This window comes from Triticum aestivum, chromosome 7B (assembly GCF_018294505.1).
Source record: "Triticum aestivum cultivar Chinese Spring chromosome 7B, IWGSC CS RefSeq v2.1, whole genome shotgun sequence".
Taxonomy (NCBI): domain Eukaryota; kingdom Viridiplantae; phylum Streptophyta; class Magnoliopsida; order Poales; family Poaceae; genus Triticum; species Triticum aestivum.
Genome location: NC_057813.1, coordinates 600,460,855 through 600,478,957, shown reverse-complemented (window position 1 = coordinate 600,478,957; position 18,103 = coordinate 600,460,855). Strand labels below are relative to the sequence as shown.

The window sequence follows — 18,103 nt, the reverse complement described above, 5'->3', positions numbered from 1 at the left end:
CCGACTCCCCACCCACCGGCCGTGAGAGCGAGCCCTGCATTGTATGCACTCGTATTGCCAGCGACTTGTCCCTACGTTAGGTGCCGTGCACCCACGCCTCCTTCTCTATCAGAGCACATGCGTTCATATCTTCTATGCCATGGGCCACGGGTTCGATGGATGCACGTTATGACTTATGAGCTACCTTATCTGCCCCTTCTCACGTCCCATCTCCCCACTCTTTCCTCTCTGAGCTGCTTCCGCTCACTCTTCACTCCATTGGACGACCTTCACCAACCAAGCAGGAAACCCACACAGCCACCCCCGATCGACCATGGCCGCCGCCAACGCCCTCACTGGCGCTTCGGTGTCCCGCGGCGGCGGTGCAAGCATGAGCGGCTCTGCGACGGCCCTGTGCCCGCGCTCCGTGGTGGCAGCGGCACCAACGTCCAGGACGTCGTCCTTGCGTCCCGTGCCGTGCGGCGTTGTTGGGACGGCAGCCCCTGTCGTGGCAACGGCGGAGGGTGACGACGGGAGGTGGTTCAGGCAGCTGGCGGTACCACAGGGGCTGGTGGATGACCTCGTAGAGGAGGCGCTCGTCTGGTGCTCGCAGCATGGCCTCGTCGTCGGCGACAAGAACCACCCGGTGACGTGACCTTACCCTGCTAGCACATTTTATATACATTGGAGTTTACCATCACTATTTATTGTTATGGAAATGGTATGTTAGAATTTTAGACAGGGTAAATCAAATAATTTTTCATGGCAATTTATGTTGATGTGAGGATGATAAATTTTCTTGACGAACACCGTAACTTTCTGACAGAAAAATTGTATAAAGCGGATCTACCATGCTCGCCAACTAAATCTGCCACCTCTGCAAACCTAATTGGCCATGAAAAATATTTAACATGCCTAAAATTCTGATGTTCACAGGACAGTCGGATCTATTATTATTACCACGAGTGCAAAAGCACCGATTGCACGCCCATCTCTTATCCAACTACCGAACTACGGATACGTATAGCTTTGCCTTGATATATTTGTTGCTGTTTGTGGGCAAAAGGAGAACCCATTAAAATTCTGCATATTTGGATTTCATGAAACCATTCAGCCTCCCCTCCCCTCGAGATCCCTCCCGGTCCCCTCCCACCTCCCCTCCCGCCGTCACCGGATCCCGGCTGGACAAAGCCCATGCGGGGGGATGATGGCGGCAGCGGGGCGTCCCTCCGGCGCGGCTTAAAGGCGTGGCTGTGACGGTGGATCTTGAGCGAGCGCCTTGGGACGACTTGCGTGTGGCCATGGCGCCAGTCACGCAGGGATGTGACCTCCTCTATCTTTGGTTGTCTTCATCGTCGGTCCAAAGGGATCTTGTCGGTGGGTGTTACCTCATGGTGGTGGCTTCCCAGAGGTGGATCAAGTGAAGGAGGAGATGGTGCCCCAGCTGCTGAAGTGGGTGAGGATGCCACCATCGTCAGCGGCGCCCGTGGGTGTCGTTTTCCTCATTGGAAGTGATGGTGGGGGCGTCCCACGCTCCATTGTTTCCGAGGGAAACCTCAGATCTGAAGGAGGCTACCATTGACGGCGGCGCCCGTGGGTGTCGTAGCCCTCGTTGGAGACGTTGAGGGGCCTCCCGGATTGGATGATGGTGACGCCTTCATTGTCACCCTCGTGGGGGCATCATCTTTGGAGACATTCATCGGCTGGACGGACATGTGGACGGTTTGGTGGTTGGGCATCGGCAGGTGGTGGAGCGGTGCTTCATCCTACACATTGATGGCGGCGGATCTCGGCGGCGTGGCGCAGTGGAGACTCGACGTCTGACTCGTGCAGGAGGACGGCGCTGTCTGACGTCGTGGTGGTGTCGATGGCAGAGAGGCTTTGCAAAGTTGATGCTTCAATATCTGATCTAAGGATGGATCGATGGATGAAAGAGGTGACGGCTCTTGTAGCATGCACATATGATGCCCATTGAAAGTGCAAAGCCTTTCCAGAGGGTTATCAGCCTCACTAGAGAGTTGAAACTATGAGAGGCTGATATCTTCTTTTTCCCAAACACAAGGTTAACAAATTACTGAACGCTTTGCCATAGTTTAATTTAAAATTGTTTCTGCCACCTCAGTAATGTAAAGAACATAATGTAGGATTTGATCCCTTAGACGATACGATAGAACCTTCCTACTCATCCAACCACTGATTGATTCTCGAGCGTCACTCTTATTGACCTGTGTGAAAACAATTTGTCTAGTGTTGAGGGCCCAACATGGTATAACGCATCGGCCATTGGATGAATTGTACGTCTGCGTCACTTTTAGATAGACGGTTGCTCCATATATATCTTGGGGCATAAAAAAGGCGCACGAGGTGCATGAGGGGGGCTCATGTCATAGTCACAACTTTGCCAACTTGTTAGTTTGTGTGACAGCGAAGTAGCGAAAGTGACCGGCTAGTGACAGGGCCAGAGCAGCAGAGCAAGAAAGGGAAACCTGTCGATGCCATTGTGTGACTAATATAAAAAATGCAACAAATTAAAAATAAGAAAATTTCTCAATCACATCTTATACTTCAGAAGCATGTGGGTGATAGGTCGACGGAGACAATTTTTTAGATAGGCGACGGATTGTAGATTGTTTTGTTCCGGAAAAGAGTGTAAAATGTGTATGCCATGCATGCAGGACCGTCCCATCGGGGTACACCTACCTGTTTGTCATTTTGGCTTCGTTTTGTCTAGTAAAAGTACAACAGATCGATTAGCCAAAACAAGAGCGAATCAAACCCACCCCAACATTTGGAGGGGATATATACGTATGTGAATGGCTCGCTCCTCAAGGCGATCATAATTGCTCTTTAAGACATAGTTTGCGAAGATGTTATCATGTGCATCCATGTCATCACCGCTTACAACGGATGAGGGAGAGTGGGTGTTTGCGAAAGGACAAATCTGGCTGAATGATAGTACACCGAACCTTGCTATACACACGACATTACACAGACGATCTCTGAACGATGTTGAAGATCATGCCGATTGATGCACTGCAGCAGCACCTCTGCACCATTTGATATAAGTGTCGGCTGCATATCTTGCATGTAATTTTGTCTGCACAGCAATTTCGTAGTACACCTTTTTTTCCTGAAAACTTCACAGGAGCATTCTAGCACTTCCTTTTTAACTAAATATAAGATATTGTTTTAGTTTTTTACAAAAGTGTCTTATATTTAATTAGTTATAGAGGCACTCCCTCCGTCCCATAATATAAGAATATTTTTGACACTAGTGTAGTGTTAAAAATGTTCTTATATTTTAGGACAGAGGGAGTAGTATCTATTAGAGGAGAAGAAGCGAACCAATCCCGACGAGGCATCCTCAAGCCCATTGGTGATAGAACGGCCAGGTGTAGGATCTCCCTTTATGCTGATGATACGGGCATCTTTGCGAACCCAGACAAGGATGAGCTTCACGCGATTTCGGCAATCCTAAAGACCTTTGGGGAGGCAAGCGGACTGATCACAAACCTGAGCAAGACCGAGGTCTTCCCGATCAGATGTGCCGGCATTGACCTCCAGGATGTGTTGTCGATTTTCCCTGCCAAGATCGCCACCTTCCCGGGACGCTACTTGGGGCTCCCCCTACATTTTCGTCCTCTTAAAGGTGTTGATCTGCAACCCTTCATCGATAGGTTCGCAGGCAGACTATCAGGATGGAAGGGAAAGCTTCTCAACAAGCCTGGCAGGGTGGCACTCGCTCAGTCTGTCCTCACGGCCATGGCCACCTTCCACATCACAACTCTCAACTTGTCGAAGGGGACTCTTAGAAAGATCAACAAAATCATTCGGGCCTTCATCTGGCAAAAAGAAGACCAAACTCAGACCTCCGGAGGCCACTCCCTTGTTAACTGGAAGACCGTCTGCCGCCCAAAGCATTTGGGCGGTCTAGGGATCATGGACCTTCAGAGATTTAGCCGTGCCCTGCGCCTACGGTGGCCGTGGTTGCAATGGACTGACCCAGAAAGGCCATGGGTGGGATCGGAGCTGCCGTGTGACCAATCAGACATGAACCTCTTTCGCGCATGTACCTCTATTACACTGGGCAATGGGCAGAAGACTTTGTTCTGGCACGACAATTGGACTGGCGAAGGTCCGCTCAAGCTCCTAGCTCCAGAGCTCTACAAGACTGCCTCAAGAAAAAACAGATCGGTGCACAACGAGCTCATAAACGAGAACTGGATTAGGGCGGTGGCCAGACTGCAGACCATTCAGCAGCTAGGTGAATTCGTGTCTCTCTCGAACCACATTAGTCAGATCACCCTCCTCCCTGACCAAGAGGACACCATTCGCTGGAACTTAACCACCTCGGGGACTTACTCGGCCACCTCTGCCTACGGCGCGCAGTTCTTCGGCTCCTACTCACGTTTTGCACGACCAAGGTCTGGTCCGCAAACGCTGAGCCCAAATGCAAGTTCTTCGCATGGCTAGCTCTGCACGGAAGAATTCTCACTGCGGATATGCTGGCCGTGAGGGGATGGCCTCATGATCCCAGATGCATGCTCTGTCTTCAGCAGCCAGAAACAGCAACTCACCTCTGCAAAGACTGTCCCTTCACGGTCGCGGTTTGGAACCAGGTGAACTCTTGGACTAACGAAGGCGTTCCAATCTCGGGCTTCCTCCCGGAGCCAGGAAATGTGTCTGATTGGTGGGACAAGACTCTGAATTCCCAGTCCAAGCAAGTGCGCAAGAGGCGCAGTGAAAGAATCATCTACACGATATGGTCCGTTTGAAAGGAGCGAAATAGGCGAGTCTTCACTAGACAAAGGCTGACGCATCGCGAGGTGGCGGCTCTAGCCCTAGACGCAATCAATCAGCGCGACCTGGCGTTTGCCGGCAATCTGCCAACCGCCGGCATTGGTTAATCTAGATTCTAGGTTGGTCTTCTGTGGTTTCTGCGACGTTCCCTAAAAACGCTCGTCCCTCTGTAAATTGCGTCCTTTCGCCATCTCTTTTATAAAGAAAAAGGCAGTGCTCCTGTCGGTTCCTCAAAAAAAAAAAAAAGAAGCGAACCAATATATTCACCGTGAAGCCCCATGTACACTAGCCTTTGCCTAGCTAGGAGGGAAAAAACCCAACGAGGACGTTAGCCTCCAGCCCTCCAACATCCTGCAGTACACACTACTCTGGCAAAGGCCAGCATTCTAACTCTCATATACTGATGGGTGTTGAAAATAGATTGTAACAGAATTGTGACCATTCATGAAAATCATAGCATTCCAGTTCTTCCAAATGCGCGGAGCACACTCCTTCATGTGCTGTCAGCCTTTGTAATCATTGCCGTGTTCGCTACCATCAGGCCTTGAGAGTAATCAGGTTGGTGGTCGATGTTGGCGTAATAATCTGAAATTCAGACAAGGCCGCAATCAATCGCCAGGCCCGCCTGGTGAAGCTGCACCACAACAACGGAAGGCAAGGAGACACGCATTTGTTAGGATCGACAAAATATCACACACTTGACGGTCACTGACATGGCATATGAGGTCGGGTAAGCACATATTCCACCGCCGAAGGAGCGCATACCCACGGAATCGAGCGGACCCACATGCTTATCAGCAAGTCACCTCAGTTGGAAGGGACGATGTGGACTGAACCGGTGTGTGGCAATCCGCGTGCGACACTGTCAACTGTCACCACGTGTGGCAAATGAGCACTGAAGTTGACTCCCTGCTTGTCCCTACGTTACGTGCACCCACGTCTCGTTTTCTATCAGAACACATGCCTTCCGTGTGTACCTCATATAATTGTCCCTTCTCTTCTCCCATCTCATCTGCCCATACTTTCTTCTATATATGAGCTGCTTCCGCTCGCTCCTCACTCCAGTGGAAGCGGAACACCACCAATCAAGCAAGAAACCCCGAAGATCGCTGCCGATCGACCATGGCGGCCGCCAACGCATTCACCAGCGCATCCATGTCCTGCGGTGCGAGCCTGAGCGGGTCTGTCAATGTGATCGCCGTGTGCCCACGCTCCGTGGCTGCCGCGAGGACGTTGTCTTCGTCGTGCTTGCGTCCTGCGCGGTGCGCCGCCGTCAGGACAGCAGCGCCCGTAGCGGCAACGGCGGAGGGTGACGAGAGGCGGTTCGAGCAGCTGGCGGTGCCGCCGGAGCTGGTGGATGAGCTCGTGGAGGAGGCGCTCGTGTGGTGCTCGCAGCACGGCCTCGTCGTCGGCGACAAGAACCACCCGGTGACGTGACCTTACTTGCTCATTTCCTTCGTTGGAGTTTACCCGTTACTACGATACTACGAGTGCAGAGCACAAGCTGCACAATTATTATAACGCAGACATCTGTTATACCCTCCATACATCTGTGGCTGTTTGCGGAAGCATGTAGGCGCCCTTGATACATCTGCGGGCTGTTTGCGGGAGCATGTAGGCGAAATGAGCAATCATTCAGTTCGCATATTTGATCAGCTGGCTTAGTTTTCATAGAATAGAAGTTCGAGACACCATAATAGTCGTTCACTTTGGATCAATTAAGTACGGGCACAGAAGTAACAAGAATCCGGAGCACATATATTCTTCAAGCGCCGCTTCACCATTAGGCTTTGGAAATTGGTCATTGAGAAACTTGGGCTCGCGACCACATGGACACCTCTACTTAGCATTTGGAGGGTTATGTGAAGGATTGTTGGGCTAAGAGAACCGAATACTCCCAATCGAAAAGCCATAGCTTCTCTCACATGCTTGGGTCATGGACAATTTGAAACGAGGAAAACTCCTACCTCTTCCGTCCCAAGAGTGCACCGCCGACGGACTTGTTGAACATCATTCTAACCGAGGCTAGACTTTGGAGCACCGCACGGACTAGGAAACTAGGGGCAACAATAGAGCGTGAGTAATCACCATGCGTTGTATAAGGGTTGGTTGTAAAACAAACAAACTTTATTCTGCTCTTAATTTATCGATGAGGCAAATTGAATGCCTTGAAAAACCAATCTGTCAAATAGATAGGTTCATCCTTTTGATAAATTAGGCTGACAAACTTCAGGAATTAATTAAATGTGGTACAGAAGAGAACTAGAGATTCTCCTTGCAAAAAAGAAAAGGGAAAAAGTAACTAGAGATTCAGGTTCTAATTAACTCCGACAAGCTGAAATTATGCCAGGCGAAAGCAATATTTTTTCCAGCATAAGGTAAACAAATTGTTGGTAGACCCGCTTGAAAACAACTTTCCCAACAAAGGAGTATTGCCGTCTGCGTCAACTTTTTAGATAGATGATTTGTGGTCCATACTTATCTTCAGGCACAATTAAAAAAAGGCGCACGAGGTGCACGAGGAGCACCAACTTGTTGGTGTAACAACTAACAAAGACATAACGAGGGTGACTGCTGGTGACGGCAACAAAAGGGGAATATTTGGCCCTGCCATTTTGGGACTAAACTAATGCCACACACTAAAAATAGGCAAAGACAGGATTGATATTGTGGGTTCTCAATCATCCAGGCCCGTCGATGAGGGGGAGCGAGGTGAGCGACCGCACAGGGCCCCCAAAATCGAGGGGCCCCATCGAGAGAAAAATCCCTTCGTAGGTACCATCGCTAAAAAACCAGAAAAGAAAACTAACGTACGTATAGGTGACTACGTGCTGTCTTTGATGCATACGAGCTGGTGCTAGAGGCCCAAATAACGGACTTATAGAAAAGAAAGTTAGAGGCCCAATAGCAGGATCTGAATACTGAATACAAGATCGCTCCCCTAAAAAAACCGAATACAAGATCGCTTTGCAGACGAACAGGCAGGGAGAACTGCCGTCTAGGTCTCGCGACCCGCGATCGGGGATTGACGAAGGCGCTAGCAGTCGTGCCTGCGCCAACGTAGTTATCTTCGATCTATTCCTATTGTTGATCATCTTGCACTCTTGCTGCATGAAGACACAACAGCTCTGGACCGCGGTTCCGTTCGTCGCGTCAATCAGGATTGAGGAACACATCCAGGCCCTACGGACTGTGTTTTAATCTCCAAGTGCAAGGTTCCATTTTCAGTTCATTTTCTTTGTATATGAATGATCTACTCCTTCCGTTCCTAAATATAAGTTTTTTAGAGATTTTAAATGGACTACCACATACAGATGTATCTAGACATATTTTAGAGTGTAGATTCACTCATTTTACTCCGTATGTAGTCACCTGTTGAAATCTCTAGAAAGACCTATATTTAGGAACGGAGGGAGTATTCATCTACTGATGGTTACTGTTAGAAACTAATTAGATTCTATTTGATCAATGATCATTTATAATTTATAATTTGTTAGGTATTGTTTCTGAATCTTTATCATGTCTACTAGAATTAGGAAGCATGAATCTGGTACTGCAAAGCGTAAGAAGAAACAAATAGTCGAAGTTAAGGCTCAATCTCTAACAGATTATCTTGATAGATATTTGGTGAAATACCGCCAACAAAATTCTGAAAATCACGAATGCTCCTTTTTGGTAGAACATGAGGTCCGTTCATTGCTTTGCAATCCCTTTTATCTTTTTAGCATTACTGTTAATATATGTCTAAATAAGGTAAAAATAAAAAAAAACTTGCAATTATATAATAAAGTGAGAGTATGCTTTACGCAAAATAATTCTTCTGTTATGTGAACTGTTTAAAATTTTGGGCCACATTCTGGTTTTCGCCCGGGGCCTCAAATTTCTGGAGACGGCCCTGCAATCATCCTATACTACTGTAAAAGCATATGGGTGATAGAGAGTAGACGTAGGGACCATTTCTCGTTCGGCCATGCAAATTAATCGTACGTCAAGGTAGTTTGATGAACTCTTCTTTTTTTCAAAAAGGAGGAAGACCTCCCACCTCTGCATCACATGATGCACACATCTATTTTAGTAAACAAAATAATAGGTTCAAAGCAAGGTCTCAAACAATCCGACGAAATGCTTAAAAAGGTTAAGATGACTAGATACATATCTTATTGTTGGACCGTCATTCAAACCGGTTATAACTTGTAAGTGTCCCGTGCGGCCGTCTCTCAACAATTACACCCAATATCCATAAGCTCCTTATGGTCCGCATGGCCGAGTAACGACCACGTAAGAATCCAAGCAGATGCCTTGAAGATAACCTGCACAAATTTTGTGGTAGTTTGTCTGTTAAAGGCGACATCATTTTGACAATTCCACATGGCCCAAAGTAATGCACACACTCCTGCTTGAATATGTGCCGCTGTATCAGGATCAACCTGATTTAACCATGTCCCAAATAAATTCGATAAAGTGTTGGGAGGAGAAACATTAAAGGACGCATGAATGGTGCACCACAATAGCTTGATGAACTGGCCTAGCTAGTGTTGTTCATCTTTGCATGCAAAATGTTTTTGCTCTTGGAAAGGGTGTAAAATGTTCATGCCATGGACGGTCTCGTGGGGTTTGCCTTCGTTTTACTGTTCATCTGAGATGGCAAAATGAAGCGTCTCACACAAGAAAAGCTTTGAGGCCTAGCCATTTTGTTTTTCTTGCAAGAACCTAAAATATTTGAGCATCTCAGACGCAACAAATTTCAGATTTTTTTGTTATTCTTTTACTGTTCATCTAGGGTGCAATGCACCCAGGTTTAGAGCATCTCCAGCCGTTCGCCCCCCAGGGGCTAGAAAAAGGCGCCGCTTGAGGGCGAACCGGCGATATTTTCGATGTGGGGGCGATCGGCTTTCCAGCCGCCGCCCCTCGGTCGGCCCCAGACGGTCTTTTTTAAAAAAGAAATTCAAAAACATAATAGGGCAAATTTCGGCAAACACGGCATACATTCGGCGATATTTAGGTGGCTCACAGCTCTTTTTACATATAGAAACATAATAACAAATCTACTACAAAGAAGAAGAAAAACGGCCGTGCCTACATGCCGAAGAACTCGCTGAACACGCCGAAGTTGCCGCCGTCGTCGTCCTCCTTTTCCTCCTTCACCCGGCCGTCCTTGGTCGACCCCTGCCCGGGGTCCCCCCGGCGAAGTGGTTTGGCTGGCGGCGGCACCTTGTCGTCGCTGTCATCGAGAACGACGACGCCTTCCTCGTCGGGGCCACGGCGCCGAGCGGCGATCTCCTCAAGGGCGCGGCGCTGGCGCTCCATCTCCGTCCGCACCCAGTCCTCCTGCGCCCACTTTATGGCGGCCTCGTCGTCGAAGGCGGCCCCGTCGTTGTGCTCGCGCTTCACGGGGCTGAGCCCCGGCTCCGTCTTCGGTCTGACGAGGCAGGAGGAACTGTCGCCGCTGCCCTCGTTGAGGACGACGCCGCGGTTGCGCCAGCCAAGCGGCGTTTCCATGGCTCAACTTTGACGCTTAAGAGCGCCGGCGACCCAGAGGAGTGGGAGGAGGAGGAGTAGGAGGACCTGCCCAGCACCCCCCTCGGCATCCATGGACCGCAACTCCGACGGGGGACGGGGGCGGCCGGGTACGTCAGCGGCGAATCGTTGCCGCCTTTGAGGTACTCGAGGGCGGCGTGTAGCGTGCGACCGGGGGCGCCCCACCACAGGCGGCGGCCGTCACTGTTGTTGCCCCCTCACCAGTGGCGCGTTGTTGATGGAGGCTAGCCGCTCCGCTTGCCGGTGCTCGAAGTATGCCGCCCATGCCTCGTGGTTGCCGGCGTCGTAATCCGGGAGGGCTCGCTCCTCCTCCAACAGAGTCACCCGCACACGGTCGATCTCGGCCTGGAAGTAGTGGGGGTGCTCGGCGTCGGGCAGCGCGGGGACAGGGACGCCCCCGGTGCTGAGCCTCCACTGCCCCGTCGCTCGCATGTCGGGAGGCGTCGGGTAGTTCGCTTGGTGGAGGAGATGGGCTTCCCACTCATGCTGAGAGCGGCGGTCAAAGCCATTTGCTGCCGCCCCGTCACTGGGGAACCTTTCGCCCATCGTTTGTTCGTGCACAGAGAGAGCGGGAAAGAGAGTTCGGCGGTGGCGACGGCGGCTGTGCGTGCACGGGGGGAGAGGAGGGCTTCGGGCGGGGTGCGTTCACCGGCGGTCCGGCTTATATAGCGGCCAGGGGGGCACCGTCGTGTGTATGCATGGCGGGAGGGGGCGCGTCGCCTCACCCGCCGCCCGTGAGGAATCCATGGAAGGCTGACCGATGGTAGCCTTGGCATTGATTCCATGCGGAAAACCGAGGCAATGAGGACGACGAGACGCTGGGGTCGCTGACTCTGCGGGCCCGCCGTTCTTTCACGCCAAAAACCGATTGCCCAGCGCCCCCAGCGCGCCGGCTTCGGCCTGGGTCCGCCGGCGCCAGTTTCGGCCCTAACCGGCGAAAATTGGTCTTCTGAGGCGCGACTGGACCGATTTTTGGGCGCCGGCGCTAAAATTTGACCTTGGGAGGGTCTGTTGGGGGCGCGTCTGGAGATGCTCTTAGCCAGAACTATTCCTTTGCGACCAGATACCCCTGGATTCTTCTATCGTTCAAGAAGCCCTCGAGGGAGGCACTCTAATCCTTGATCGACAAGATCATGAATCACCTTCCCACTTGCAGAGCAGCCATGATGGCACATGATGTCAAAGGCAGGATGCAACGTATGCTCATTATGTTTCTATCCCCTTGATGCTTCATTTCGAGCCAATAAAAGTTTACCCTTTGTCGAAAATCTGTGCCAATTAGTGTTCCTAATCATAAATAAGAAGACCCGTAAGCAGATTGACAAAAACTTGAGAGGTTTTCTTTGAGTGAATTGTAAAATACCACCACATTCGAAGTTCTCATCCGGAATTGCCACCACATTTCTTGAGCGCACCAAAAATTCACCTCTTTTCTTGTTAATTTTCTCAATAAACACTGATGACTGGTTTGGACCAAATTAATCTGATTTCTGACAACTAGAGCCCGTTGGTCAGGCCCAAGTGGCACTATATGGTCAACACAAAATGGCATTGACTATTAACTTGAAGAAGGGCCCACCTGTCAGGGTCTTATCCACCCCTCGTCCACCTACTCTCCTCCCCTGCCGCACCTTTTCTGCCCGCACGCAATTGCCGCCGCCGCTGCATGCCGTCGGCGCATACTCTGCCGCTGCTTCTCGTTGGCGACTTGCTCCAGCACAGGCCCGAGGCCACCCACCACCTCCGCTGTTTTGTGGGCTGCGGAGACGGCGTTGTCGCCCCTTTGAGCAGCGTGACCCGAGATGCTCCGCGGCGGCGCCATGGCTGCCACCCAAGCGCCCGATGCGCGCTGCCACCCGTGTCGTGCTAGTCGCCGTCCATGGATGCAACTCCTGCCGCAGCCATCGGGATCCAGGGCAACGAGGGGTATGTGGACGCCGCCGTGAACGGCTACAGGAACGACCCAAGTGCACGACTCCGGCGCCACAAAGATGGCCGACTCCTAGAGCGGCGAGGAGGAAGAGATGGTGGCGCTAACGGCGGTCCAACTCGTCATTGGGATCATGGCGGCCAGCTCGCCGCCGCTGTCCTCATCATACAAAGCCGCCATGGACCGCGCCTTCGGACGTGGTGGTGCTGAACGAGGATCAGTAGGGCGGTGCAAGTGGTGGTCAAGCCCATCGGAGCGTCGGGTACGGTAAACAGGTCCTCATCACCGCGCTCCTGGTGCCATGGCCTGCTGCTCCGGCGGCGCACTGCACCTGCACACAAGGTGCTTGTGGAAATGCCACAAAATGGTAGGCCCCATGTCTAATTTGACAGTCAACAAACGGTGTTGACCGTTTTATGCCACGTGAGCAGTTATAGGCGGCCCTGGCTGTTAGAAATCGGATTAATTTGGCCGAGATCGGTTATCAGTGTTTATTGAGAAAATTAACAAGAAAAGGGATATATTTTTGGGGCGCTCAAGAAATATGGTGGCAATTCCAGATGAGAACTTCAAATGTGGTGGTTTTTTGCAATTCACTCGTTTTCTTTGGATGGGCATCTGAAAGATTGACAAAAACCCGGTGCATCTGAAAGCATCGCAACGCTATCATCTTTTACATTGCTCAACTCATCTTAGCTCACCTACTTCACACGTTCAAGACAAAAGCGAGGCAATTAATGGGCGACGGTGGGTGCAAAGGGGTGCGGTGGCGTTGCTTCCCATGATGGTAGTCTCCAACTATTAGAGGCATCATGTTGTAATCTTCGGGTGTTGCCATTCGCCATTCTTCATGCTTGTACAAACTCATCTTTCTTTCAATGCATTCAGACGCAAGGTTTTTGAGTTTTCCACGAATTATTTTTTACAATTTTGACGTAATTTGTCACGGGTTGCATGCAGAGATCAGGAAAGGCACCTGGTGTTGGTCTGCTCCATGCTCCGTTTGCTCTCTTGCCGATGTCATTCCCAAAGGTTTACTGGGAGCAAGCGCTAGAGTTGGCTCCACTTTTCAATGAGCTCGTTCACCGTGTCAGCCTGGATGGAGACTTCTTGCAGCAGACTTTGGCAAGGTTATTTTCTCAGAGAATCGAACATCAGAATTTAAGTGTATATGCTCTTGGATTCAAATAATTTTTGAAAATCAATGTTTCTCATTCAGGACAAAAGAAGTGGATCCATTCACTAGGAGGCTTCTAGATATTCACTCAAAGATGATGGAACTGAACAAGAAAGAGGTAAGTGTGTTGCTTACACGTAAAATATATAAGGTTACTACTAAGTGCTAACTCTATCCAACTAAATGTTATTCTTAGGTTAACTCCAGCAATGAGATTTTATCAAAAACTCACAATGATGTGGTTTTGGATACATCTTTCAGGATATTCAGTTGGGTCTGACCAGGTCGGACTACATGGTAGATGGGGCAACGGACAAGCTTCTTCAAGTAGAGCTCAACACGATCTCCACATCCTCCAACGGTCTTGCTTGTGGTGTATCTGAGCTCCACAGGTCAGATTCCATATATACCCGAGTTTATTTATTGTCTCTGCACAAAATCTCACATACGTTGTGGAACTATATTTGGATATTTCTATTGAACCATTTGATGACAATACCAATCTGAATGCAACGTGCAGAAATCTGATCAGACACCATGAGAGGGAACTTGGTTTGGATCCAGCTAGTGTTGTTGGAAACACTGCGATAACCCAGCATGCCGAAGCATTAGCCACTGCATGGGCCGAGTACAACAACCAAAGGTTAGGTGTTTAATTTGATGCAGACATGTACCTTCTTAAGACTTCTATACTGACTAAAAGTTTTCCTCGTTCAGCGCAGTAGTTCTGGTCGTTGTTCAAGCAGAAGAAAGGTACATGTATGACCAGTACTGGATCACAGTCGCGCTGAGAGAAATATATCCTTCAGTCTATGCTAATGCCATGTTGTAGCTTTATACTAGATGCCACTAATAAACAATGCAAAGGAATCTCATTTGATTTTAGAAAAGGTCACAGCGTGCAATTATCGAAAAATGTATGATGTTTTTTCCTTAACTTCTGTTTTCACGTATGGGGTGACGACTATTCGCAAGACAATGGCAGAAATAGAAGCGGAGGGGGATCTTCGTCCTGATGGGACACTCGTGATGTAATGTTTCTCTCTACAAGAATGTTACTTGCAATGTCGCCATGCATGATTTGAGGAACATATAACTTTGTTTGTTTTGTCATTCAGAAATGGACGCCCAGTTGCAGTAGTTTACTTCAGGGCAGGCTACTCACCGGCTGATTACCCATCAGAAGCTGTATGTCTATCTTTCCTTTTACTATGATTAAACTTAATATAGGGTTAATCTTTTGATGTGTTGAATGGTTCTTTCTTTTGATGGGATATAAACATTGAACATAGATGTGCAAGCACAAACATAAAACTTAAACATTGATTTTGTCTAGCACTGTTTACCGTAGTTCAGTAGAATTACTGAAGTAGCTGGTATTCAGACAACTGCCGCATTTTTTCTTGAAGGAATGGAGAGCAAGACTCTTGATCGAGCGTTCTTCTGCTGTTAAGTGCCCATCAATAGCACACCATCTTGTCGGTACAAAGAAGATTCAGCAAGAACTGGCAAAGGAAAAAGTGCTTGAAAGGTAATCACATTTCACTATTGTTGCATAGTGACACATGATTCGCTAAAACTTTATACTAAACCTCATAGTAAAAATGTAACTATCAGGTTTACTGTAATAACAATATATTGTTAAAAATGTAATTATATGAATAAAAAAAACTAATGTAATGATATAATTTCTTTGTAAATAGTCTACATAGCATTAAGTCCATGGTCGAACTTCAGATAGTTTGACTACATAGATAGTTGGAAGTCAAGTAAAAAAGAACATAAAACAAAATATCCAATGATACTTGCTATTTACTTTTATCAATGGTTCCTTCTGCATATGATTGCTATTCTGACCCTGCATTTCATACTAGGTTTCTAGACAACAAATCCGACATCGAAAATGTACGAAAATGCTTTGCAGGATTGTGGAGTTTGGAGAATGACAATATAGTCAATTCCGCTATTAAATCACCGGAGTTGTTTGTTCTCAAACCACAGAGGGAGGGTGGAGGTATTACCTCAATCTCACTACGCAGCCAAAATGTTGGACACTAATGATCGATGAGTAAACCTGATATTCCATTCAGGGAACAACATTTACGGTGATAATCTGCGTGAAACATTGATTCGCCTTCGGAAGGATGGAAGCAATGAAATTGCAGCATACATCTTAATGCAAAGGATATTCCCACCAGCATCCCCCAGCTATCTTGTCCGCGAGGGAACTTTTGTTAGGGATAATGTGGTTTCTGAGTTTGGAATATTTGGAGCCTACCTGAGGTAATACATTATCAGCTATTGTAATATTTGACATATATTTAACACTTCCTAAAATTGTTTATTTCATGGATATAGGAACAAAGACAAGGTCATTATAAATGATCAGTGCGGTTATTTGTTGAGGACCAAAGCAGCTTCACTAAATGAAGGTGGGGTGGTTGCTGGATATGCGTTTTTGAATAGCATATTTCTGACATGACAAGGTAAATACATTCCATACTTCTGTTTCATTTATCATATATGAAAACATGTCGAATATAGGTAGTTTGAACAGGCCCAGAGGAATTTTAAAAAGGTAGAGCCTACCCATGTGAGCTATCAGAAAGGCGAAGTGGGGACGTTCCTGTTTCGTTATATTGGTTCTACATCTGTATGCTCCTGAATAAGGAGTGGGATGGTATAGAGGACATGTTTAAGAAAAATATCCCAGTCAACTTCGACAGCGAAAGGGATGTCGATGTTCATGTTGTCATTCTCCGAGGTACCTAAGGAAGGTCGCAAAAGGCTGGAATATTACAAAACCAGTTTCTTCTGTTAATCTGACAATCATAAGCTAGCGCAAATAACAACTAACTATTTAAAACACTACTTTCCGACCTAAAGACATGGTGGTCTTTGGGTGGAGGTTCTGGAGATAAAAATAAATAAATGTTTGCTCACCAAGTGTTTGTTTAAACTGTTAAATGATGGGTATGGGCATATATATATAGTAAGAGTTGTTTCGAATTAAATCACTAATTCCGAAATGCTGTTACAAGTGATAGTGAAACCTACAAATTCTCCATTCTGGAAAGGTCTCGTGCGAGTCAAAGAGGAATTCTTTCAAAGGGTTCCTTCCAAGTTGGTAATGGTAACAATGATAGATTGGCGAGGATTTTTGGCTCAGAGATCCGCCTCTTAGTATAAGTACGCTGATTTGACAAATGACAATATTTTATTAGGAAAAAATATATCATGAAGGTAAAAGCCCCCCTTAAGATCACGAATTTGGATTGGTATATATTTGTACAATCATGTTGGCTAAGGATAACTTAGCAAAATATATCATTGTAGTAAAAACTAAAAAGCGATGTTTTCATGACGAGGATGAAACAATCGAGCACTTCTTCCTATTGTGCCCATTCATGCACTTGTTATCATAGACGGTCAATGTCTTGTTTAATATTCCACCGCCTACTAGTATATCTAATATGTTAGGAAATTAGTTGTGTGGGGAGGATGAGAAACTTAAGGCTGAAATCCAAGTGAGATTATTAGCCTTATGTTTAACAATGACAAAGTTTCCATTTTTTTGTAGGTTATCCACAGAGCTACGCATCGGATCCATATGTAGTCGTTACATCAGCATGTGGAGACTCGGGGCTTCTAGACTTTGGATGCAAGCATTTGGAGATAGTAGTACGGGCTATATGGTAGCATAGAACTAGGTTTAGTAATGCATGAGAGTCTTATGTACAAATGTATTGTTCGAGGTTGTGTCCTTTATCTATTTATGTAATGCCCTGAAAATTGTATAATAAATGGCTATGGGCATCAATCGATGTTGATGCCGGGTACCTCCTTTTCTAAAAATAACCAAAAAGGCAAATAATCGGGCATAATCTTTAGGAAGGGGAAATATTGACATGTATGGACCAAATGGTAAGTGAATAGCTCTGCTTTGGATACTGGGAAGACGATGTGAGAGGGTATCACCACATTGGTTTGTCTCTCTACTTTTATTCATCTAGGGGTGTGTGGATGGGAATGGCTAAGGATGCGGGGTAGTTGTGTGTGTCGCCAACGAAGACGTGGAGGAAGCTCGACCTTCCTTGTTAGCTGCCATCTCTAGCCTTTTAGTGGTAACACACTAAGTGGATTCATCGCCCAATCAGAGGTGTCGAGTGGTTTCTTTAAGCCTAAACATGGCAAGGTCTTCATGCCAGGATGGGGGTCCCATTTCTTCTCCTTCAACACCGAGATAGCTCGATGGTGACTCTCCCAGTGAGGTGGGGTCTCAGGGGTTTATTCCCTTCTCTCCTGTGCAAAATTCTCCTCTTGGGCAACCGAGTTGTAGGCTAGGCCAGGAGGATACTAACCTGGTGACCCTACCTCGATAGATAGTGCTGGCAAAAATGACATACTTGCATTTTAATATAGGGGTTTCCACTACTCTAGGGCAGCCAAGCCACTTGTTGTTTGGGCAACTAGGCCTCAACGAGCCCGAAAACATAACTATTTAATTGACAGACCGGTCATAAAATGTGCATCACCCATCACGTCCGCAGAATTTAAGACCCCACTCATCGACAGTTTAACGACAAAAATCTCATGGATAATGTAGCGACGAGCATCCGCCACTAGATCACCACATTTGTTGAATCAAATTTCATATATCATCTTAAACTCCAAATCAA

At 47.7% G+C, this 18,103-nt stretch overlaps 1 protein-coding gene across 2 annotated transcripts; it reads left to right on the top strand.

Moving 5' to 3' along the window:
- The first annotated feature begins 211 nt into the window (after window positions 1-211).
- On the top strand, window positions 212-17,398 carry LOC123158946 (glutathione synthetase, chloroplastic). Of its 2 annotated transcripts, none has more exons than XM_044576763.1 (13): window positions 212-625; window positions 13,208-13,377; window positions 13,467-13,542; window positions 13,686-13,816; window positions 13,945-14,067; window positions 14,142-14,222; window positions 14,375-14,455; window positions 14,543-14,612; window positions 14,834-14,955; window positions 15,299-15,438; window positions 15,515-15,707; window positions 15,783-15,910; window positions 17,005-17,398. In XM_044576763.1, exons 1-12 carry the CDS (start codon window positions 314-316, stop codon window positions 15,904-15,906), a joined length of 1,623 nt encoding a protein of 540 aa, XP_044432698.1. In that variant the 5' UTR covers window positions 212-313; the 3' UTR covers window positions 15,907-15,910; window positions 17,005-17,398. The 2 variants fall into 2 exon arrangements, with proteins under 2 accessions (XP_044432698.1, XP_044432699.1); XM_044576764.1 differs by lacking the exon at window positions 212-625 and adding an exon at window positions 5,824-6,207.
- The last annotated feature ends 705 nt before the right edge of the window (window positions 17,399-18,103 follow it).

Excerpts from the sequence above, each read along its gene's own strand:
- LOC123158946 (XM_044576763.1), top strand. The coding sequence starts at position 314 with ATGGCCGCCGCCAACGCCCTCACTGGCGCTTCGGTGTCCCGCGGCGGC. Across the intron at positions 13,817-13,944 it reads GGTGTATCTGAGCTCCACAG|AAATCTGATCAGACACCATG; the intron begins GTCAGATTCCAT and ends TGCAACGTGCAG. Across the intron at positions 14,613-14,833 it reads CTGATTACCCATCAGAAGCT|GAATGGAGAGCAAGACTCTT; the intron begins GTATGTCTATCT and ends TTTTTCTTGAAG.